General features: G+C 35.2%; 1 protein-coding gene across 2 annotated transcripts in view; it reads left to right on the forward strand.

The window, feature by feature from the left end:
• SLC36A4 (solute carrier family 36 member 4) overlaps nt 1-24,414 on the forward strand; it is a 47,275-nt gene extending 22,861 nt beyond the window's left edge. Inside the window, exons 4-11 of one of the 2 annotated variants that reach the window (XM_008049337.1) lie at nt 24-112; nt 1,107-1,202; nt 3,888-3,972; nt 9,811-10,038; nt 12,035-12,133; nt 15,208-15,377; nt 20,606-20,775; nt 24,084-24,414. In XM_008049337.1, coding sequence (XP_008047528.1) covers nt 24-112; nt 1,107-1,202; nt 3,888-3,972; nt 9,811-10,038; nt 12,035-12,133; nt 15,208-15,377; nt 20,606-20,775; nt 24,084-24,391 — 1,245 coding nt within the window. In that variant the 3' untranslated portion in view covers nt 24,392-24,414. The remainder of the gene's footprint in view (nt 1-23; nt 113-1,106; nt 1,203-3,887; nt 3,973-9,810; nt 10,039-12,034; nt 12,134-15,207; nt 15,378-20,605; nt 20,776-24,083) is intronic. The other variant, XM_021708181.1, reaches the window with a different exon arrangement.
• Nucleotides 24,415-26,268: the final 1,854 nt, after the last annotated feature.

The raw sequence follows: 26,268 nt of genomic DNA on the forward strand, positions 1-26,268 counted from the left end.
CTTATAAATTTTCTCTTCTACAGCTTGGACCAATCAGCCTTGTGTTTATAGGAATTATTTCTGTTCACTGTATGCATATATTGGTACGTTGCAGTCACTTTCTATGTCAGAGGTAAATGTGGATTTGTTAAGCCTATTTATTTTAAAGCTGTTAGTTTAGAGCATCAGATATTTACTGTGCTTTGTGTTTCCTTTACTTTGTTATGTAGATAAGTCTATGATAATGAATATGGAATAGGGTGACATTTCATATAACTTAAATATGGTTAGAATATATTTATTTTTAAGAAGTAGCCTTATTAATGAAATAGAACAGTTTCTCTTATTTAGTGGAAATAGAAAAAAGTCAGGAAAGGTATATAAAGGCAATGGAGGCAGGGGTTTGACTTAGTATAACAAAATGGTCTTAAGATTGTTATTGATTGTTTTTGGTATAATGCCATTGGTGTTCTTTACTGATGTATGGGTTAGTAGATAGTTATAATAATACTTTTGTTTCTTATTTTTGTATCGTGAAAGGCTTCCACTGGACAATAAAAAAATAAATATTGCCTATTCCAGTAGACTAGTCTTGACTCTTTTGGTTATGGTATGCTCTTTTAAACTTTGAATAAAGTATTTATGATCTTTAATAATAATGCATACTTGAAGAAAAGTGAGAAAATGGAGAAATAATACCTACCTCATGGGACTGTTTTGAGGATTAAATGAGGCAGTTTATGTGAAAATGTGTTGTAGAGCCCTATACAGATGTATTATTAAGTAATGCTGTTCTAAGAGTAATTTAGACATGAACAATGTAGTTGATATTTTTAGGTATTGGAAATATTTAACTCAGTGAAGCACAAATATTAGGTTATCTAGATTCTGCAGTTATATAAACCTTAGCAGTAGATAAAAATTAATACACTGGTAAAAGGATATAAACAGTTAAAACTTCATGAGACCTGCTTGAGGAGTATGCACATCTTCAGATTTTGGAAACTAGATTGTTAGTGCCTAGCCCAGCATTTATTAACTCCCATTTACTTGATGTTCTTTTTAAGGGTCTTTAACCAACTTAAAGATGTATTTTCTCTCTTTGTATGTGTGTCATTAAATTACAGGTTTAAGAAGTCAACATTAGGTTATAGTGACACTGTGAGTTTTGCTATGGAAGTGAGTCCTTGGAGTTGTCTTCAGAAGCAGGCATCCTGGGGACGGTAAGTATTTGCTTGTTATTAATATCTGGTTGTTGAAATTATATAAATTTTCACGTATTTTAGTCTGATAAGATATATTAATAAAAGTATGATAAAGTTGGGGAATAAACATAATCTTTAAAGTTAGGCAGACATGGGCTCAACTTTACTATTATTTGGTTTTATGACCTTGGTCAAATTATTTATCATTTTGGTTTCTCACTATAAAATGAATTTTAATAATGTGCACTTTACAGGATTATTATGATAGATTAAATAAAATGATATTTATGTTAAAATAAGATGGTATTTATATAGCATAAATGGAAAAACTCAGGAAAGCTCTATAGAGGTAGTGGAGGTCACCTCCAATGAAAATCATGTCCAGTAATTTTTTAAATAAAGGAAAAAATGGAAGTATCTCATTATTTCAGATAAAGTTACAATCTAATTATTTCAGATAAAGTTATAGTGTTTAGTTATATGCTCATAAGACATCTGAGGTATGGATATATTTTTATATAACTTTATTTTATTGTCTTATTATTTAAATTTAGCTTTATCATTGGTGGCTTTGGCTAGTCAAAATCCAATGGACACAGGACTAGAAAAATAAGAATGCATGAGCAATCAACAAAGTGCTAAATAGCTACAAATGATGTGTGAGGTGGGAATTAAAAGAAAAAAAACAGCCCAAGCTCAGTGACATGTGCCTGTAATCCCAGTGCTTTGGGAGGCCAAGGAGGGAAGATTGTTTGAGTCCAGGAGTTTGAGGTTATGATGAGCTGTGATCATGCCACTGCACTCAGCGTGGGCAACAGAGCAGGACGCTGTCTCTAAAAATAAATGAATAGATAAATAAAACAAGAAAATAGTGTTAGTAGTTTATGGTTAAATGTGGCCTTTTTGGGGGTTTTCAGGAAGTTAGATTTGTTTATGAGCTGCTCAGAACTCCTGATTTACGAGTAGAAGGAAGGAAATGGAACCTAATGCCCTAGGGACTTGCCCCCAGAATCCTGTCTTCTTCTTTCTTCTGTCCTGGAGTAGAAACAGTTATGTCTATTTGTTCTGTGAAGAATGCCTTTCAGATACAATTGTCTGGAATGATTATTGGTGGAACACTAAAATCAAAGGTGGATGAAGAAATATTAAGGGAATACTTTAATGTAATTCATCAGAGAGAAGAGACTTGGATTTACTTCAGAGTACCAAGATAACTTACATATGCGATCTCTGAAGAACCATGGAGAATGGTAGAGTTATGGCAAGGATGAAGAGAGGCAAGGGCCATTTTGATTTTAATGGGAGAAGGAGGGTCTTGTAGATCTTGAAGATCGTACTGTTTGTTTCTGATAGTCAGAGAACAGACTAATGAATTAGTGACTGCATGCTATAATAGTCACTCATTGTTCCTAGACCAAAATGAAGACATATGGGCAATATATTAATAATATGTAGGCAGATTTGTAACTTTGTTACCACCATACCCAAATAATGCTAATTTGACTGATGTCTCTGGTTATACCCTTTTCCTTCACTTGTACACTATTTTATGTAGCTGGAATTTTCTAGAGTACAATCGCTCCTTGGTATCTGTGGGTGATTGGTTCTAGGACCTGTCACTGATAGCAAAATCCAAGGATGTTCAAGTCCCTTATGTAGAATGATGTAGTATTGACGTATTATCTGCAAACATTTTCCTGTATACTTTAAATCATCTCTAGCTTGCTTATAATACTTAATACAATGCCTACACATCATGTCATTTGTGTGGATTCAATTTAGTACATTGTAGTGTGTTGCAAATTTAAGTTTTGGTTTTGGAAACATTGTGGAATTTTTTTCCCTCAAATATTTTCTATCTGGTTAAATCCATGGATGCAGAACCCACAGATATGGAGGGCTGACTGTAGCTCACTAAAAGTAAAAACAGAGAACAACCACTGGAGAGGTGTCTCATAGTAGAATTTAGAGCTATGTTTCCAATCCTCTTCCATTCTACATTCTTTGTTTGTTTGTTTGTTTGTTTGAGTTGGAGTCTCACTCCGTTGCCCAGGCTAGAGTGCAGTGGCACTCTCACGGCCACCCCATCATTGACCTGCTGGGCTTCGGCGATCCTTCCGTCTCAGCCTTCCAAGTAGCCGGAACTAAAGGCGTGCACTAACACGCCCAGCTCATTTTTTTTTATTTATTGTAGAGACGAGGTCTCGCCAAGTTACCCAGGCTGGTCTTGAACCTGTGGGCTCAGGCACTTTACTCCCCACACCCTCCCAAAGTGCTGGGATTACAGGCTGAGCCACTGAGCCCAGCCCATTCTACATCATATTAGTGATTTGGAAAGTAGAGAGCGTGCTCATATTTGTAGATGACATGAAGCTGGGAAGGATAAAAAATATATATACTAGGCTCACCTGAAAAAAGATCTTGAAAAGCAGGGGAGTTGGGCTTAATCTGAAAGATGAAGTGATTTTATAAGCAGATATCTGTAAACTGCTGAATTTCAGAAATAGATAATGATAATTCTAGTGACTTGACATACTGATCATAAATGTGTAATCTTTGTAGAAAATATTTTAAATGTTTCTTATTTAAGGAAGCAAAAAGAATATATGCTATTATAAAATACCTTAAAATAGTTAAGAGTGGTAAAATATATTAACATTTCAGCAGCTCTTATTGATAATTATTGTGGATATCTCTTTTCAGGAGTGTAGTGGACTTTTTTCTGGTGATAACACAGCTGGGATTCTGTAGTGTTTATATTGTCTTCTTAGCTGAAAATGTGAAGCAAGTGAGTATTTTATTCTAGTGAAATCATTTTTTTCTAATGCCCTAGTTATGGCATCATATTTCTTTTGTGGAAGCAATGGTTGAATATTAAAATTTTTTCTTTCAGAAATAATCCTCCTTTGTAGATTTTCCTTTAGTCTTCTATTTTGTTAATTAAACTTCTGTTGTTATTGTAGGTTTTACTGTTTTTGCCATAATATCAATAATGCTTGTTCTTTCACATCAGAATATGACATAATTTATTGATTGTTAGCTACTTGAAACTTAGATCTCAAAGGCATATACATAGATGCTGTGGGAGCATTTTCTTTACATTAAGGTACTCTAAAATATATATATATAATAAGACTTTAGCCAGCAGCCTAAAAAAATGAAGTAAAAAAATGTATGTTTACTACTAAAACCCAGTAGTTATTGCTATTGTCTAAAAATATACCTTGTGTAAAAATAAATAATTTTCAGCCGGGTGCGATGTTTCACGCCTATAATCCCAGCACTCTGGGAGGCTGAGGTGAGAGGATTGCCTGAGCCTACAGGTTTGAGAACAGCCTGGCGAGACCTCATCTCTACAATAAATTAAAAAATTAACCGGGTGTGGTGGCGCATGCCGGTTGTCCCAGCTACTTGGAAGGCTGAGATTTGGTGTTGGAAGAGGTCATCAAATCAAACCCTCTTTTATAAGAGTTATTTTAAAGGGTCATAGCTAGTTAGTAATCAGAGTTGAGTTTCCAGATCAATGTTCTTTCTGGTGTACCATGTCTCAGTATCTACAATAGTTTTGTTTGTATCTGGAAAAGCTTCAAACCTAGCTTAAAACAGTATCATATATAAATCATATGAAAACTTTTTCAACTGTCCCTTCCATACTTCCCATTTTTTCATCTCTTGCCAGAATGTATTGATTTTTCTCCTGGCTTCTGTAATACTTTTAAAAATAGCCTTGCTCATAATGTTCTGAAGCTAATTAGCAGGTTATTTTTCAGCACCAGACTGCAAGACCTGTGAAGGAAGGGACTGTTATTATATCCATTGTGTTCACTACTGCAAACTAGCATCTAAGAGTCCCGGATTATCAGTACCCGGTATGGCTATTGAATTGGAAAGGAAATGAACTCACTAGACTGGGAGCGTTTTCTTTTCATCTCTTTATTCTCAGACCTAGTACAGTACCTGGTTTATTGAGCAAGTTTTCAGTAAAATTTTATTGACTGAAAGGGTTTCACCCATCTGTCTGGTTTTCCCCATTGGTGATTTCTGCCATTGTCCTCGCTTGCATCCTTTTCAGACACCCTTTCTCCCATTTTCTCAGTCAACATTTCTCTCTCAGCACCTTCCTGATTGTTTTAGCTTAGTTTCTCACTTCCATAGCTATTTCTTCTGTGTCTATAAAAGGAATAGTTAGGAGATTACCTCTTAGATGCTGTCCACATCTGAGTCCCAATAAATTACATAGTTTTTCTTTCTAACCTCGTTATTTCTGTTTCCAAATATCCTCCTTCTAAATTATTTTTTCTGTCCTTTATTTTCCTACATACTGGCAAACAAGTTCTTATATAAACTTTTCTGGAAGACAAATCTGAACCATTGCCATTCGTTTAGATACGGGTGTTCCTTCTACAAATTGTAACTGTAGATTAGAGTGAAAGACTAGTGAGAGCAAGGAGAGGTGAGTGATGTGGAGGGAAGAGAAGAGAGTAATGTTTAGTCATTAGAATTCATTAGAGTCCTGGTTTTACTCATCTGTGTATCAAAATAAAATATCAATGCTTTCATTAACATTACTTATTATAGATGAGGTGATTTTGATTTTACACATATTTAATTCCATAAACTGCTATTCTTAGGACTCTTAACTTAATTAAGAGGCTGTTTATTGTCAACTGATAAGAAGACCATCTTATCAGTCATTTATATAGAATATAATGGAAATGATCTTTCTAGGTTTGTGCAACATAGTAGCATTGTCTTTTCTAGTATCTCCTAAGAGAGATAATGAAAAGCTCTATTTGAATTTAAACATAATGTTAATAATGCCTTATAATTTTACATTTGTAAGCTATGACATATATCATGTTATCCTTACAACTATGTTGTAAAATACTATGCTTGTTTTAGAATCAGGAAGCAGTCTCACAAAACATGAGTAATGTGCTCTAAGTCATGTGGAATTAGCTTGAAACCTAGGTCTCTATCACAGCTGCCACTCAATATGTTAGTTGTTCATCACTGGACAGGACATTGTCTGATTATAGTTGTGTGTATATGTGTGGTGTATGACATAAAAGGCAGATGAAATGGGTAAATGTCTATAGGCTTAGGATTGGTGACTTTCTCCTATGAAATATCATCAGTTGCTTCCAAAGTTGGATAAAAAAGTTTAACTCATTTCTACGTATCCTAAGAAGACCAGTAGAAAAAGGGACTCTCTGGGAGGTGAGGAGATTGCCTGCTGTACATAGAGAGGGGAAAGTCCTTTGGAGGCACAAAGAGTAACATGGAAAAGATATGCAGTCAGGCTTGAGAAAATGGTTGAGAGGGTCATTGATGCAACATGAGAGCAGAGATTTTCACTCTCTACAGAAGTTTTTTTTTTAACATTTGATAGCATATACATTGATAGACACACTGATTTTAAACCTTACCAATTGCTACTGTTACAGTTTTAGCATATAGACTTGTTACCCCCTTAGTGTACATAAAATGAAATGTGTTTCATTAACCCCCAAAATTAAGGGTCTCATTGCCACACAGATGTGCATACCTTCTTGTAACTGCCACGTGGCTGCCCTTGATCCCATCACCCTTATGTACAATCAGTAGGGGAAAGAGCACCCCTATGCTTCTGATGATCTAGTCCATCACGGTTAGTTACTCCTCTCTATTCTTACTTTAAGATACTATAGAAAACTTCAGGTAGATAGTGTATGTGGATATGGAAAGTGGGGAGGGAATACAGTATTACATTAAGAGGGAAGAAATGTAGTGATAACAAAGACCATTGACTGTAGAGTCAGAAGATGTCAGTTCAAATCTCTGCTTTCTCAGTTTAACTCAAATATTGGGTAAGACTCCTTTTCTCTGGGAATTTAAGTTGAACCTCAGGTTTGTTATTTGTAAAATGGGAATAGTAATAAAATATCTCCTTGTTCCTCATAAACTTATTGTGAGGCTCGCCTGACAAAAGGTTTATGAAGTCTTTGTAAAAATATAAAACAGTATCTAAACATAGGGTATTCTGACTTTAATTCTGCATTTAGCTTTACAAAAAACATACTGTCTTTGGAATTTTAACCATTAAATTACTGAATCATTGAAAAGCTAGTAAGTAGTGGATTTTAGTAAATTTGAGCTCAAAAATGGAAACAACTGAATTTAGTAATTTTATTTTATAATATTTATTTCAGTGTTTTACATTTTGGTAAACATGTGAGATCATAGGAAGTCCTATTAGATAGCCAATCTCTGTCTCTAGAGGGCACCAAAGGACTCAAATGTTTACCTGAATCTTGCTGTAGGTATGTATCGACATTTTTATTTTATTTTATTTTTTAATCCTGAGAATTTTTGTAACCATCTTTCTGCCAAAGAGTGCTAAAATATTATAGGATATTTGTGATAGAATTAATTTTAAATCCCCCAGAACCTAATAATGATTCAAGTAGCCCTTTAAAAAAATTGGTTATGTAACTGCTTTTCTCTTGCTATATATCCTTGTTAGAGCTTAACTTTGATCATCATCTAATCTAATTATTGGGAGTACTACTTTGATAAGAAGTACTTGGCTCTAAATAATTTAGTTACTAGAAAACTGAGGCAACAATAAAATATGTTTTTAAAAGTCAAGTAATGTAAATTACCAACTTTGCTTTTATTTCAAATTATAGAAAATAAAATTTAAAGTTTTAATGGTCAGTTACAAGGTAATTGTGAGCCATGCATTTCTTAAATGGTACATGGTGTAGCTTGAGAGTCTTTTGGACCAGTATGAATTATAAACTGCCTATATAGGGTAAAATGCTAGAAGATATATTCCCTGCAGCCTAAGATGATGTGTACATTTGTAGTGGCACTAACATTGCTTTATTGTGAATTACAAATATAAAATTAAAGTAAAATAAGCATGAATTATTAATCATGTCAGAATTTTGTTTAATCTTCTGGTTTGTTGACCTCTTAATACTTCATACATTTAAAGAGAAGTGTGTTAGAGTGGAAGCCAGGTAGCTTTTTGGGTTGGGTCCCCATTTCTGAAGTGCATTATTTTGATCAGGTTAGCTTGTAGTTGTTACAAATCAGATTCTGGAGTTACAGGCCTGGGTTTGAATCCTAGGACCATAATTTACTGACTTGATATTATACACGTGTTTTTAAATTTCTCTAAACCTCAGTTTCCTCAACTATAAATTGAGATTAATACTACCACCTGGCCAGGCTCGGTGGCTCAGCCTGTAATCCTAGCACTTTGGGAGGCCGAGGCGAGTGGATTGCCTGAGCCTGCAGATTCAAGACCAACCCAGGCAACTTGGCAAGACCTTGTCTCTACAATAAGTTAAAAAAAAAAAAAATTAGCCAGGCATGGTAGTGCACGCCTGTAGTCCTGGCTATTTGGAAGGCTGAGGTGGAAGGAGCGCTGGAGCCCAGCAGATCGATGCTGGGGTGGCCGTGAGATATTGTATATAAAACATGTAGTTCAGTATCAGATACATAGAAAGTATTCAAAACCACTAGCTATTATTATTATAGGATCTTAAGAATTGTTAAGACTTGAACAAGATAAAGTTAAAAAAAAGAAAGAAACAATAAAGTAACTACAAAAAAAAATTCTTAGACTTGATAATGTCAGTGTGTTTGAAGGAGGGTACACTGTGTTTGGGACAAATACATTGTCATTGGTATTCAAATTATTATATGACCTGCCTCTTCTGTAAGCTTTTAAGATTGTCTCTGAAGTCCTCTATAATTTCATTTCTATTTTAGCAAGTTGGATTATGTAGCTAATTGAATTAGAGACAATTTTTAATATATAGACCCTGTAAATTTTTGTATTTCTTTTGAATTCTGAAAATTGGGTTAAAGAAGTGGCTGAATATGTTTTAGTATAAAGTTAATTTATATTGTGGAAGTTTTTTGCTCTAGCAAAAAATTATCTACTGTCTAACATATGGCCATGCATGAATATGGTGGATTCTTAATAAATATTTATTGAGTGATGCTAATGTATAAAATAATTGCTTTATAAAAGTTTTATTTTCATTTAATTTTAAAATTTTGTTACAGAGATGTGGGGTACAAGTGAGAATTTTTATGAAAGTGTTAAATTAAAATTTAGCTATGATTTGTAACTTTTATTTTGACTAAAATAAAATTCAGCTATGATTTGTAACTTTTATTTTTAAGAGGTACTTAGAGCTTATTTCCTCTCTGAAGAAGATAAATTGGAGTAAAATACCCAATGGCTATTCTAGACAAGCGTGTTCCCAAGTTTGATGATCTCAAAAACAGTCTTTGCAGGGATCATGAACATGATAGTCCTAAACTTCAGCATATATTAGTAAATTCAACCTTATAATTTTCTAATGAACTTTATTTTTACAGTATGATAAAAGAAATTATCTTGCAAAGAAGATTATCCTAATTTAGTTATCCTTACATTTGATTTATATGTTTCTGGGAAGCCAGAGTGTCTTTTAAAAATGTAAATATTTTATTTATTACAAAGTGTACTGTAGGAATCTATCATAGAATGCATAGCTCATAATTTTATTTGTATGTCTCTTTTATGATGATAAGCTGATGGAAGTTTTCCCTCCTTCCTTATTCTCCTGGTAATCGAGTATAGGTTCATGAAGGATTCCTGGAGAGTAAAGTGTTTATTTCAAATAGTACCAACTCATCAAATCCATGTGAGAGAAGAAGTGTTGACCTAAGGATATATATGCTTTGTTTTCTTCCATTTATCATTCTTTTGGTCTTCATTCGTGAGCTGAAGAACCTATTTGTACTTTCATTCCTTGCCAATGTTTCCATGGCTGTGAGTCTTGTAATAATTTACCAGTATGTTGCTAGGGTAAGTATAATATGTTTTTAAGTACATGTGATATATTTCTAATTAAGTAAAATTTTTGTTCACTTTGGAGGTTAAAATAATGATGTGTGAAGACCCCTACTTCATATGTGACACACAATAGACAACCATATGTGACACACAATAGACAACCAGTGAATATGGTTTTCCTTTGGAGGGATACTGTGGAATTAGAAGTGTATGATATTGAGATTAAAACCACAGGCTTTGTCGTAATAACTGGTTTAGAATCTTTGTAGATATGCTTCTGGCTTTTGTGACACTGCTTCAAAAGATAGTAATGTCTACTCTGTTAGGGTTATTATGAAATTTAGGGTTGTGTTCTTAGTACAGTGCCAGACATGAAACAAGGAAGTCATCAAGTATTTTTTTTTCCTTTTAAAATTTAAACCAATCCCAAGAGATGTGCATATAGATGTAATTGTGTAATTTGCTCCTGAATCTTTATTTGCTACCGGTGGTTCAATAACCTTAACTGATTTCATGCAATAACCTTAACTGATTTCATTGTCCTTAGTTTGAGGATTCTTAATCTGGTTTCCTTAAAAAAAATATGTTGGTGGGATTCAGTGGATTGTAAATCCCTTAACATTGTTTACAGTATTTAGTGTTTCTGTATGTATATATGTGTTTTCTGCTAGTAACTCTATAGCTTTCATCTTGCAAAGGAACCAGTGACCCAAAAAATATTGGGAATCCCTGTTCTAGTCGCTCCTGATCTAACTCACCCTGTATATTGCTTCCAAGGTAATTGTTGTAAAATTTCCAGTAGCATTCATTACAAATTCTTATAGTGGATCTTTGCTTTATCTTCCTCCTTTCTGAATTTCAAAACCTGTAGTTTCTCTTGTAGCATATTATAGTGGAGGGGAACAGACAGGAAGATCACATAAGGTTTTCTGAAGTTCATGACCCCTTCACTGAACATAGGAGAATTAAGTGAAGCAGAAAAGGAAGTTCCCTAAGTAGACGGAACATCATGAGCTGATGTATGGAGAAGTGATACAGCATCCTACTTGCCTTGAATCATAGTTTAATATTGTCAAGTGATCCAAACATTGTAATACTCTTTTCATTCTAACCCTAGCTTATGTTTTTAGTCATGTATTGCCATTATATCACACAATTCTACCTGTACTTTAGATTTTCTAGACTTCTCTATTCCTTAGATTATCCATATGCTTTTGCACTTTAGTTGCTTTGTTCATCCTCTTTACTTGGCTTTGAATTCTATTTCCAGTCAGGTAAAGAAGAGAATGCAGGATGACAGGGAGAGTAGGGACCAGACTTGGGGTATCTGGAAGAAGTGGCTATTGTGGAGCCAGTGATCTTGAACCAGATGTACACTTTGTGAGTTTGTCCAGATAGTGAAAGTTGGAATAAGGCTATAAGCCAGGACCAAATAATCAAAGCCAGACTTGGGGTATATATTCAAATAATAAAGGTAATGGCAAATGTCAGATCACAGAGTAAGCATTGAAACCAGGAGACCCGTTCTAGGGAGCAGCAGAACTATGAGGTAGAAAGCTGAAGTCAGGAACCAGGTACTCAGAGAACTGAAAGAGCAATGAAGATAGAGTGGAGAGTGAATTTCTGTGGGGCACCAACAGCCACGGTTGATAGCTGACTCTATGGCTCTCAGTTCAGTCCTCAAGTTTGTTTACATATCTCCTGTTGTGGCAGGAGCCATCCTAGTGTGCACAGCCTGGGACTTGCAGATGAAAACAGGTAATCAGGACTATTTTGCTCAGATGGAATGTGTGGGCATGAAGGAAACAATTGCTTTTGGCAGTGAAATCCTAACAGCTTGGCTACATTTAACACAGGATCCTTAAAGTGTTTATTGAAATAGTTACTCACTTTTAGAACCCACATTTGCTGTTTGAAGCTCAAAAGTGTATGATTTTGCTCTTTCATTCAAAATTATTTAGAATAAGTAAAGATGTAACCCATCTTATGTTTTTTTTCTTTTCTTCAGAACATGCCAGACCCCCACAACCTTCCAATAGTGGCTGGGTGGAAGAAATACCCTCTCTTTTTTGGTACTGCTGTATTTGCTTTTGAAGGCATAGGAGTGGTAAGAACTTGGTCTTTGTTATTATTTTTTAAAATCTTAAGTCAGCACAAAGATTGAGATGGTCAAGCTATATTCAAATGCATGTTTTTCTTTTTTGTTTCAAGTTTCTTTATTCCTACAACACAACTTCTAGTTTGGTAGTATAGACTTGGATTATGTTTAGTTCTTCCACTAACCAAGAATTTAATCTTAGACATATCACTTAGGCTATGATTCAAATAATAAAGGTAATGGCAAATGTCAGATCATAGAGTAAGCACTGAAACCAGGAGACCTGTTCTAGTGAGCAGCAGAACTAGGTTCTCTAATTCTTTTTCTTTTTCTGTAAAATAAGGAAATTCAACTAGATTATTTTTGACATTTTATTATGGAAATGTTCAAGCCTATATCAAATTTAGAGGGTAATATAATTATCTCCCATGTAAGCATCACTCAGCTTCAAAGATAATTAACTCATGACCAATTTTAAAAAATCTATATCCCATGTACTCAAGCATATCCCAAACATAATAGTTTACAGACCAGATTATTTAAAGTGAATTGAAATAGTTGTAAAGTTACATAAGAAGAGTAAAACATAAATTCTCCCTTTAGTTTTATATATATCATGTTTGTTTTGAGAACCAATGCTATCATAAAGCTAATACCAAGAGATACAGCATTCTGAGAATTCTAAGAAATTAAATATTTCCATTCAGGATACTCTCAGTGTATTTAACACTTAGAATGTGTAGATTTGGGGAAAATAGAGTATTGCTCTCTACTTTGTTCCATAGCTTTCATAATCCGATGGTTTGCTGGGAGCAAAACCACTTGTAAATATCTATTTATATTAACCCTAGATAAAATAGATGTAAAAGAAAATATTCTTCCATTTTACTTGGGTTCTTCTCTCTCTGAATTCTCTTTTGGAGAATTCATAGAATTTTTTACAAATTTTTGCAGCTCTAGTTATCACTGTTGCAAACATAACTCAGGTTACCTCTTGGACACTTGGAGCTCTAGTTACCTATTGGACACTTCCAGTTGTGTTGTTTTTCTGACATCTCAAATTCAACATCTCCAAATTCTGACACATACTTACTCATCCAAAACCAGCTTTACGTTCTCATTTCCCTTTTTCTTTCAGTTTTGCTTTCAGTTGCCTGAGCTTGAAACATTGGAGTAGTTCTTTTAACTTTGACCTTGGTTTCCCATTTCAATCAGTGATTAAGGTTTGTTGGTTCTTCTTTTATATTTCTCAAATCTGTTCTATAAAGGAGATTATATGTAAAACACTTATTATGTTGCGTGACACAGAGGAAGCCTCAGGAGACATTAATTTCTTTCCCTTTCTCCTTTTCTAGCTACACTGGCACCATTCTTGGCCATTGCCCAGTATTTCAGTGTTGATTATCTCCAGAGCATCCAAACTCTTCTCTACTCTCTTTTCTACTATAATAGTTAATGTCCGCATATGAAACTAACTTTCACAAAAACTGGGGAACTATTAGATTATCATCTCCCAGGACTATTGTGAGGACTGCATAAGATGCTGCATCCAGGGCTTTTAGAATAATACCTGGCATGTTATAAATACTCAGTAAATACTTGCTGTTATTATTACTTAATATCTTCTGCTATATGGCCAAATTATAGGGCCAAACCTCTGAAGATTTGCCTAAAAAACTTGTTTTTTTTAAATCAGCCTTTTCTTATTTTCTTTAGAGTTTCCTTTTTTAGAAAAATAAAATTTGTTTGTTTTACTAAAATTGACAGACAGTAGATACGAATGGATAGATGTGGAGACACTTACAGATATGCTTGTATACATGGGTTAGTATACATACTCTGTCTCCTGAGAGAGACTGCAAGCAGTGATATCCCATTCTCAACAAAAGAACCAATGTCCTATGGAGAGATGGCTGATTTTAGGGCTGAGGCAAGGAAATTCAAGATGAGTCTGGAGAATCTTGTAGTGCCAGAAGGTAAGGGAGTATTCAAAAAACAAAAGAATGGAGGCATTTAGAGGGACACAGAAGCCAACCTGATATAATTCACAATGGCCGGAGCTGGAACAATATGAGTAACAAAATAAATAACAGCGCATTGGATTATAAATCATTGTATAAAAAAAATACATGAGTTTATACTAATATAAATAAATAATTAAAATAAATACAAAGGGAAGAATCCCAAATAATTTATATACATACTCCTCCCTCCAGAATATAACTAATCTTTCCTTAGTTCTCTGAGAATGGACTGGGTTTAGAGACCTATTTTCAATAAACAGAGTATAAGATGAGGGAAGAAAAGTAATTTTGTAGCAGAGAAACCTAGCAAGCACCCAGTGATCAGAATTAACATCACCGGTGTAAATCATCATAATAACATGTGTGATGAAGGGGAACTTCATCTTTGTGATATTATTCTCTAAAACCTACAATCCTAGTCCAGTCAGAAGAAAATCATCAGTCAGATCTAAATAGAGAGTCATTGTGCAACATATCTAACCAGCAGTCCTCAAGACTGTCAAGATTATGAACAGCAAGCAAAGACTGAGAAACTATCACAGACTAGAGGGTCTGGAGACAGAATGCACTGTGGTATCCTGCATGGGTCCCTGGAACAGAAAAAGGACATTAATGGAAAAACTAGTGAAATTCTAATGAAGCTAACAGTAAAGTACCAATGTTGATTCTTGTTTGTAAGAGATGTACCGTTGCAACATACAAAGTTAACAGCAGGGGAAACTGAATCAGGTATATGGGAGCTCTCTGTGTTAACTTTGCAACTTTCTGTAAATCTAAAAGTATTCTAAAATAAAAAGATTATTTAAGGAAAGAACTGATAGGTTTGACAGGTTTGCTTGCAAAGAGCTGAGTTTAAGTGTTTTTTAAGAATTAAAAAATATGTAGTGTAAAAAAGATATAGCAATAGAAATTTACTTCAGCAATTATATGGGTTGTTTTAAAGGAAAAGGTTTGCATATAGACTATAAAAAGACTAGGTTGTGTGTATTAAGAGACACAATGTTATTCTGAATTACTTTTGTAGTGTTGCCTTTAAAATATCAATTTATTTTTTTGTAGGTCCTTCCACTGGAAAACCAAATGAAAGAATCAAAACGCTTCCCCCAAGCATTGAATATTGGCATGGGAATTGTTACAACTTTGTATATAACATTAGCTACTTTAGGATATATGTGTTTCCGTGATGAAATCAAAGGCAGTATAACTTTAAATCTTCCCCAAGATGTATGGTAGGTGGATATGAGCTTAATACTAGTTTATATGTTTTATAGTTATAATTTATCAATATTTGATGATAAAGGTGTATTCTTGGATTTATGGTTTAAGGGTTTAAAATTTTTACTGTGATTTATTTGTGTAACCTAGGATTTTTTTTGTAATCCTCAGGGAAGACCATATATGAATCACCAGAGGAGACCATGTATGAATTTTGTGGGATTTTTTAAAAGGCCATCCTAATGGAGCAAAGAGCAATTATCTTTAACAAAAGCTTTTTTTTTTTTTTTTTAAGTTTTCAAACATAGTTTATTAGAGAAAGAGGAGAGAAAAGAAAGGGAGGCATGCCAGAACTGGCATGGGTGAAAGAAACTAACAAAACTTTTTTTAAAAATTGTAGTTTTTCTAAATTTGAATCAATTATTAGAATAAGACATGAATTCTTTTAGTGTGGACTCTATGTATTTACTTATTTTAAAGATGTGGGGTACACTTCAGGGTTAGGTATACAAATGTTCATTATGCAGGTACCCTTGTTTTTTAAATTATTTTTAAATTATAAATATATGGGGTACAATTCAGGCTTAGGTATACAAACGTTGATTATGCAGGTACCCTTGTTGATGAGGTGTGCCCCTCCCTTCCCTGGCAGTTTCCCTCAACTGCCAATCCACCTCCCCTCTCCCCCTGCCCCCCGACAGTTTCCCATTACTGCCAATGCATTTCTTTTTTTTTTTTGAGTTGGAGTCTCACTCTGTCGCCCAGACTGGAGTGCAGTGGCCGCTCCCGGCCACCGCAGCCTCGGCCTGCTGGGCTCCGGCGATCCTTCCACCTCAGCCTTCCGAGTAGCCGGAATTACAGGCATGCGCCACCACGCCCAGCTGATTTTTTTGATTTATTGTAGAGATGAGGTCTCGCTACCCAGGCGGGTCTCGAACCCGCGGGCTCAGGCAATTCACTCACCTCAGCCTCCCAAAGGCGCGGGATTACAGGCTGAGCCACCGAGCCCAGCTGCCAATGCATTTCTTATAGTATTATGATAATTGTTCAAGATACACTTATAAGTGAGAACATGTGGTATTCTGTTCTTTGTTTCTGTGATAGATCACTGAGTATGATAGACTCTAAATCCATCCAAGTTGCTGCAGAGTCCTTATGTTTGTCCTTCTTTATGGCTGCATAATATTCCATCGTGTATATGTACCACATTTTTTAAAATCCAGTTCAGCTTTGATGGGCAGCATGGTTGGTTCCATGTTTTTGCTATTGTGACTAGAGCTGCAACAAACATATGTGTGCAGGTATCTTTTTTGTAGAATGATTTGAGTTCCTCTGGGTATATTCCCAATAGGGGGATTGCTGGATCATATGGAAGGTCAATTTCTAGTTCTTTCAGAAATCGCCACACTGTCTTCCAAAGAGGTTGCACTAGTTCGCATTGCCACCAGCAGTGTAGAAGTGTTTGTTTTTCTCCGCATCCTAGCTAGCATCTTTTGTTGTTTGTTTTATTAATGGTGGTCATTCTTACTGGGGTTAGGTGCTATCTCAATGTGGTTTTGCTTTGCATTTCTCTGATGATGAGTGAGGCTGAGCACTTTTTTATGTGTCTGTTGGCTGCCTGTATATCTTCTTTTGAGAAGTGTCTATTCATGTCTTTTGCCCACTTTTTAATGGGGCTTTTTTTTTTTCCCTTTCAGCATGTTTGAGTTACTTATAGATCCTAGATGTTAGACCTTTGGTATACAGTTGGCAAATATTTTTTCCCATTCTGTTGGCTGCCTCCCTGCTCTCTTGATGGTTTCTTTTGCTTTGCAGAAGCTCTGGACTCATTTTAATACAAAAATTAATACCAGTCCTTATTGCCAAAAAAATAAGCATTCTGAGTTCCTGATTAAATAATCTAATCCATCATTTATGGTCCCTGCTGTTTTACTGGCCACCTTCATATTATATGTTCCCCAAGTCCTTCAGAACCCAGTTCAGAAACATTATAAATAATAAAATGGTGCATCTTAATGCTCTCTTTAGTATTAGAATCATATTCTGCTAAATAAAGAAATATATATGATTTTTCTTTTTTCCAGAGGTAGATTTTTGGGAAATGTGAAGAGATATTGGCAGTGATTATCATACGGACATATTCCCTTATTTACAAAATAGAAGGCAATGCAAAGGGTAAATGCTAAATTGCTAATTGAATTAGTATCACGCTACTCCTTTAGCTACTTAGGTAGAAATCTGTGAAACCTTAAATGTCTCATCATATTAGTTAGAATCAAAAACAGCTGAAATTATATCTTCTGGCTGACTTTCTGATGAGAATTTTTCTACTGTCTAATAATCATTTGCATCCTGACCATTTATTAGAGTCAAAAATGCTGTTAGGACAGATGTATGTAGGAAGCTATTTATGACAAGTGAATGTGCCTAGGATAGTTTCCAGGTTGCACAAGGGGCACACATGCAGTGTGTTTATTATCATTTTTATTTTTATTTTATTTATTTATTTTTTATGAGTTGGAGTCTCACTCTGTCATGGTTAATTATATAATTTTGTATCCTTCAGATGTGCTTTTTTTTTTTATAATATGAAACTGGGTACTTACTGGACTAGAAGCTTAAACAGCTTAGTGTAAGAAAATCAAGGCCCAAAATATGGTAGTATAGTTTATCTTTTTAAATACTATTCAATGTCTAGAACATAGAATATTTTCCCCACATGCAATAACGTTTAAATATTAAATATTACACTAAATCTTAAAATAATAATTTTATTAATACATTTGACAAGTATTTTTAATATCAAATATAAAATCTAGCTGGAAACAATTTTAGCAATCTTTCCTGCACTTATTTACAAAAGGAATATTTACAAAAGGACGATCTCATAGGAGAAGGGACTGAGTGGGAGTGTACACACATTCAAGTTAAGAGGTTCCATCCCAAGCCAGTTAAGAACATGGCGAAGGAACAGGGGCAAGGATAACAGAGAATGCTTTTGCTATCCACAACTCATTCTTGAGGGGTGACAGTCACTCTAATCAGTTCTTCCCTTTCCCTACAGTCCCTTCCTGCTTCTCACCCTGGTCCCAATTGTCCCAAACTAGTTGCAACTCTGGCTTAAAATGGGACTATTACATCATAGTTTCTATTCAAGAAACTCTATCTATACATACAGTTTCATTAGAGAAAAGCCTAGAACAAGTATCCTAAGAAACAACAAAAATATGGAAAAAAAAACAGGAAAATAAGTCAGGATAAATATTTTCCCTTAGGGAATATGTGTCGCTTAATTCCTTTTCATTGTGGAGATATGCCTTATGTAGCCTGTAGTCTATTTCTTTGTGGTCTCTGCAGTTGTAGGATGTTAAAATAACAGTCACAGCTAAGGTGTATGGGAGAACAGCTGCTTGTCTTTTTACAGAAATGGTATTCTGTAAAATGAGAAGTTTGGATTAGACTAATCATAGGATTATATCTAAGACTCTTTTAAAAAAGTTTTTATTTTAAATATGTGGGCTACAATCTAGGGTTAGGTGTACAAATGTTCATTATGCAGATACCCTTGTTGATGAGGTGTACCTCCTCCCCCTGCAGTTTCCCACTGCTGCCAATCCCTTTCTTATAGTATGACAATAGTTGTTCAAGGTCCGCTTATGAGTGAGAACATGTGATAATCGGTTTTTTGTTTCTGTGATATTATAGCCTCAAAGTCCGTCGAAGTTGCTGTGAAGTTCATAATTTTGTCTTTCTTTATAGCTGCATAATATTTCATCTTGTTATGTACCACATTTTTAAAACTTGTCCAACTTTGATGGGCAGCATGGTTGGCTCCATGTTTTTGCTAATGTAAATAATGCTGCAGTAAACAGGCATGTGCAGGTATCTTTTTCATAGAGTGATTTGAGTTCCTCTAGGTATATTCCCAGTAGGGGGATTGTGGGGTCATATGGGAGGTCGACTTTTAGATCTTTTAGGAATCGCCACACTGTTTTCCACAGAGGCTGTACTAGTTTACACTCCCACCAACAGTGTGGAAGTGTTTCCTTTTTGCCACGTCCTCTCCAGCATCTGTTGTTTTTTGAGTTATTGGTTATGCCCATCCTGAATGGAGTTAGGTGGTATCTCAGTGTGGTTTTAATTTGCATTTCTTTGATGACTAGTGATGCCGAGCATTTTTTAATGTATCTGTTGGCTGCTTGTATGTCCTCTTTTGAGACATGTCTATTCATATCTTTTGCCCACTTTGTAATGGAGCTGTTTGTTTTTTTTCTTTTTGGCACGTTGGAGATCCTTGCAGAGCGTAGATTAGGCCTTTGTCAGATATACAGTTGGCAACTATTTTTTTTCCTCTTCTATGGGCTGTCTCCCCACTTTCTCAATGGTTTCTTTGACTTTGCAGAAGTTTGGCAGTTTGGTGACCTTTAAGCCTCAAGCTGAGAAATGCATCCTTAGCTAATTTTTAATTTAAAGTTGTATTATTGCTAGCCCTAAAAAGTTCCTTCTTTCCTAATTATGGCATGTGCTTTCAAATCTATTTCTACTTAGCTTTTTTACTTCTTCTAACTCACTTTTATGATAAATATGTACAAGAGGAGACTTACTGAATTTTCTTTTTGATTGGCCACAGTTTAGAGAATGGTTTATAGTCCTTGCTTCTTTGTCTTGAGACAGCAGAAATAAATTTAAAGCCTAATTAGTGTTGAAATTCTTTACCAAAAGTAAAATACTTTATATCCTTTTAAAATGATTGCATATTTTTCTAAGAAAGAAAACACTCTTCCTTGAGCTTAGGATTCTTAGGTGGGAAAGGAGAAGTCTTAGGTGGAAAGATCATGGCCATCAGTGATGTTCCTGCTGAAAGAGGACGTGTGTTCATCACTGCCCCAAATGCTGTGGCACATTCAATATACAGTCTCCCTTCTACTTTGTTTCTTTAAAAAGTACAAGAGGGATTAGGTTTTTCTTTTGAGTGGTATACAGTTATTTTAAATATTTTTACAAAACACAGCATAGTAATTTTATTATGCCCCAAACTTTGGCATGCATGTTCAAGCTTCCATACTTGACAAAATGAATTATCCATATGTCATCAAGAAATCTAGTTAGTGGAGATGAGCTGACTTTTTTATAAACAAGTATTTAGTGTTCTGGATTTTTAAATTTATCTTAATGTTAAAAATAAGGAGGAAAGCTAGATTTATAGTAAGATTGACTAAGTTTTGAAATTTTTTTCCAACAGGTTATATCAATCAGTGAAAATTCTGTATTCCTTTGGCATTTTTGTGACATATTCAATTCAGTTCTATGTTCCAGCAGAGATCATTATCCCATGGATCACATCCAAATTTCATGCTAAATGGAAACAAATCTGTGAATTTGGGATAAGGTCTTTCTTGGTTAGTATTACTTGTAAGTATCACTATATGTTTATATCATAATAATTATCTTATTGTTGAATTTCTTAAAATGAAAGCTACTTAAAGTATATTTTCAATATTTTAAAAACAATTTTACTTACCCAGCTGGGATATTTTGGGGTTAAAATTCTGTTTTTCTACTTCTATATAAGAAAAATGTAAACTAGATCCATCACACTTAAAAGAACTAAGCAGATTATTTTGAAAATGACATTAGTGTTGATTAAAATCAGTTACACAAGGAATCCCTTACATTGTTGATACACATTTGATTTTGGTTCTCATTTTCCTCAGGTTTTTAAATTTCTCCTAACATTTGTATATTAAACAGTTTAATTCCCCATGACTGTCTACAAGAGAGGATTTTATTTTATTCATGTTGGTCTTTAATAATTTCAGTAGTTCCGGGCTCGGTGGCTCAGCCTGTAATCCCACACCTTTGGGAGGCTGATGTGAGTGGATTGTCTGAGCCCGCGGGTTCAAGACCCACCTGGGCAGCGAGACCTCATCTCTACAATAAATCAAAAAGTCAGCTGGGCGTGGTAGTGCATGCCTGTAATTCTAGCTACTCGGAAGGCTGAGGCGGAAGGATTGCCGGAGCCCAGCAGGTCAAGGCTGCGGTGGCCAGGAGTGGCCATTGCACTCCAGTCTGGGCGACAGAGTGAGACTCCAACTCAAAAAAAAAAAAATTAATAATAATAATTTCAGTAGCTTATTTTCTTATTATTTGAAGGAGTGTATATAATCTCATATTAAGGTTTCACACCATAAAATGCCTTCCCAAGGCAGCGTTAATAATGGAGACTTATGGAGAGGGAGTTTGAATTTGGTATAATAGAAAGAGGGTGAATTTTGAGTCACACAGACCTGGAGGTTGAACCTCAAGCCTGCTTGCTGTTACCTTTAGGCAAGTCACATACCATAGTTGAGTCCCCCTTTCTTCAACTATGAAATGATGCTGTCTTCCTTGTGGCATTTTTGAGAGTTTTAAAAATAATATTAACACAATAGCTGGAAGTTATTATCATTTTCACCATTATTATAACCACAAATATAAAGGTGACTGCATCACCAAACTAACCTGAGATTGCCTAAAATGATACAAGGGATCAGATTACTATTGTCCTGAGAAACAAGCAACTTTTGGAAACTCTATATGTAAGATATTAATAACTATCTTGTACTATTCAAGGTTAGACAATATAGAGCTAGAAATTTTAGGCAACTTTATATGTAAATTGCATTGAGACCAGGTAGAGTGGCTCATACCTGTAATTCCAATGCTTTGGGAGGTCAAGGCTGGAGGATTACTTGAGACTAGGAGTTTAAGACCAGCCTGAGCAACATGGCAAGACCCCATATCTATAAACAAACAACCAGACAACAATGTACCAGATGTGGCAGTGCATGCCCATAATCCCTGCTACTGGAGAGGCTGAAGCAAGAGAATTACTAAGCTCAGAAGTTTGAGGTTGCATTGAACTGTGATTTTGCCACTGTCCTCCAGTCTAGAGAAGGAGACCCTGTTTCTGGAAAATTTAATGCTTTGAGGAGCTTGGGATGGAGCTTATGTCTAGATTTAAAGAATTGATTGTGTTGCATTTATTTTGAAAATATTGAGAGCCACCACTAAAAATTAAGAAGTAGAGAAATCAGTGGACTGTAAACTGAAGACTAAATTACAAAGAAGACAAATTCAATATATATATTATACACACACACACACACACACACACACACACACACACACACACACACACACACATATGAAATAGAAATAGAGGATAACAACAATCAGAGATAAAATGTTAGTTATGAAGACAAATAAAGGAGAACCAGCACATGCATAACTGGAATCACCAAAAAATGACCTGTGGTTATATAATAGTCATTGTAGGCTGTGGTGATGTAGTTATCACAGCAAACTCAGCTGTTATTTCTGGTGGCAACTCCAAACCCTCAACATATCAATTAACAAAACATTTAAGAACAATTTAAAGAAATAATATGGGTCTTAACAAATCTTCTGTTGACACATTTTAGTAAATCAATATAAGATCAAGAAAGCACCAGACCAAAATGACAGAAAACTTGTCAATAATTTGAAAGAAAATTCTGCTGACCATAGTGGAGTACGATTTTTTTAACTTCTCAGTTTGAAGTAATTCAGACAGAAAAGTTATAAAAGAAAGTAGTTACCATATACCCTTTACTCAGCTTCCTGTGATGTTAAAAGCTTACATAGCCACAATACAGTTGTTAAAACCAGAAAATTAACATGGATACAGTGCTATTAACTACACTATAGGTCTTATTCTAATTTTGCCAGTTTTCTCACTTATATCCTTTTCTGGTCCAGGAGATAATCCAAGGTCCCATTTGACTTTAGCTTTCATGTCTGCTAGTTTGTTCCAATTTTGACAATTCTTGCCTTTGTCTTTCTTGACCTTGACACTTTTGAAGTGTCAGTAATTTTGGAGAATATTTTCCATTTGAATTTTTCTGATGCATTCTTATGATTAGATTGAAATTAAGCATTTCTACCAAGAATCCCACAGAAGTGATGCTATGAACTTTTCAGAGTATCCCATCATGGTATCAGCATCTTATTGGTAATGTTAACTTTGTTTTTACTTGGTTACTTGCATACTTACTTTGCTGACATATTTCTGCATTGTAAAGGTATGAGTTTTCCCTTTATAATTAGTAAGTGTCTTATAGGAAGATACTTTGAGACTGTGCACATATTCAGATCTCATTTATCTTGAGATCACTTTGAGTCCAAGAGTTCCAGGCCACTAATTTTACCATCTTTCAGTGATTCTTCCTGCCCGATGTTTATTGTGATCCTTAATAATGATTTGTTTCCATGGTTCCTTCTATTTTGGCTAATTGGAATTCTGTAAGGAATAGCTGTCTCTTCTCCCCAGTTTATTTATATCATGCTACTTCATGTTTTGTGCATTATTGAACAGTATGGCAGGCAGAATAGTGCAGATGCTTTGGAAATAAACTATCCAGACTTTTTTGCTCAGACTTATACAGCCAAAAAATTAAAAAATTAAATTTTGCTCAGACTTATACAGCCAAAAAATTAAACTTCCACTGTTGACAAGTGGAAGTCCAGGGAATGTTACTGTCTTTGTTTCTTTTTTTTCTTTTAGTTTAGAACAAAATATGGCCGATTTTACAAGCAGCAGTTTAGTAGTCTGATACTGTTAGTATTGAAAGTGTCTGCCTTTAGTATCCACTTAAGCACTAAACATGTAAGTAAGAAAACTTTATATTTTCACTTTCTAGGTGCTGGAGCGATTCTTATTCCTCGTTTAGACATTGTGATCTCCTTCGTTGGAGCTGTGAGCAGCAGCACCTTGGCTCTGATCCTACCCCCTTTGGTTGAAATTCTTACATTTTCTAAGGAGCATTACAATATATGGATGATCCTAAAAAATATTTCTATAGCATTCACTGGAGTTGTTGGGTTCTTATTAGGTACATATGTAACTGTTGAAGAAATTATTTATCCTACTTCCAAAGTTACAGGTGGCACTCCACAAAGTCCTTCTCTAAGTTTTAATTCAACATACTTAACATCTGGTTTGAAATAGTAGAAACAGAGCTATGGGACTTCTACTTCTGTCTCAATTCTGAAAATGGTTAAAATGAGAACTAGTAAAATGCAATGCTATATACTTAAAAATAGTACCAAACTCTGTTGTCTTTTGACACAATATTAATATTTTGGCAGGAATTGTTATTCTTTGCCAATAGTGGTAAACTACAACAGAGCCTAAGTTTTGAGTGTTAGCAATAATTCAAAAAATGAAGTTTTGAAAATTGAAAAAACTTTAAATGTAAAAAAAATAAAGAATAAAATTACTTATATTATTATTTGAGTCACTAAGAAATAATTTAACCAAGATTTCTCTTTTACACCATGCTGTAATGGTAGTTGATCTTCATAATAATAATAAAGAGGCCCTGTACAAGTTTCTGACTTAATGTTTCCATCAGATTCCAAAAGGACTTTAAAGGTTTTCCAGTATTGCTGCCTTATTTTTTATCAGAGGAAATGGAGACCCAGAAGGCCAAGTAACGTGACCAAGACCACTTAGCCTTGAGATCAAAAGACCCTGGTCTTCTGACTCCCAAGCCAGGATTTTTTATTTTTCACATCATGTCCAAGAAAAGGAGTAAATTGTGTTCAGTTTAGTTTTAGTGTCGAGTCTATTTAATTGTATTTTAATACTTTGAAAGTGGGTGCATGATCTTGAGCAGAAAATCAGAGAACTCTAAGAAGCCTGCATTATGGCAATATATACCTCAGCAAGGGAAAGAAGCAATGTTCTTTTTAAACAGAGTGAAGACCACTTGCTGATGTAACTGCTGGCTGATAGAATGTGCTCAGCTACATGATTTGTGGCTTGAGCTCTTTTTATTGGTTCTTCCCTTTCCTGGGTTTTATTAGCATTGTAATGGCAGAAAATAGGTATCTCACAAAATAGGGTTTGTAGTCTTTATCCCTGTGACTTTGCTTATCACAGCCTTTTATTAGTCTGAGTGGATAGAATAAAAGAACCACAGCTGGGTGTGATGGCTGACTCCTGTAATCGTAGTACTTTCAGAGACCAAGGCCAGAGGATTACTTGAGGCCAGGAGTTTGAGACCAACCTGGACGACATAGTGAGACCCCCATATCTTAAAAAAAAAAAAAAATTAGCCAGACTAGTATGTGCCTGTAACCCCAGCTCCTCAGGAGACTGAGGCAGGAGGATCACTTGAGTCCAGGAGTTCAAGGCTGCAATGAACTATGATCATACCATTGCACTCTAGCTTGGGTGACAGAGTGAGACCCTGTCACTAAAACATACCTAAAGGCCGGGTGCAGCGGCTCAAGTCTGTAATTCCAGGACTTTGGGAGACTGGGGCGAGAGGATTGCCTGAACCCAGGGGTTTGAGAACAGCCTGGGCAACTTGGTGAGACTATGTCTCTACAATATATCAAAAAATTAGCCCGGTGGGGTAACCACTTAACTCTGCTATCAGGAATACCAATGTTAGAAATGATGAGGGGGCTGAACATAGTAGCTTATGCCTGTAATCCCAGCACTTTGGGAGGCAAGGTAGGAGGATCGCTTGAAGCCAGGTGTTCAAGACCAGTCTGGCAATATATTGAGATCTGTCTCATCTCTACAGTAAATCAAAAAATTAGCCAGACATGGTGGCACGTGCCTGTAGTTCTAGCTACTTGGAAGGCTGAGACAGAAGTCTTGCCTGAGCCCAGCAGGTCGAGGTTGCAGTGGCCGTGAATGTACCACTGCACTCCAGCCTGGGTGACAGAGTGAGACTCTTGACTCAAAAAAAAAAAAAAAAAAAAGCCTAAGCAGAACCATAAACCATAAAGGGGATTCATGCTTATTGAGACAATAAGAAACTGTACACTAAATTATTGAGATAGTTAAGGCTTTTTTTAGAAAAGTACCTT

The sequence above is a fragment of the Carlito syrichta genome, unplaced genomic scaffold, assembly GCF_000164805.1.
Source record: "Carlito syrichta isolate Samal-C Ts95f unplaced genomic scaffold, Tarsius_syrichta-2.0.1 Scaffold132195, whole genome shotgun sequence".
Lineage (NCBI taxonomy): Eukaryota > Metazoa > Chordata > Mammalia > Primates > Tarsiidae > Carlito > Carlito syrichta.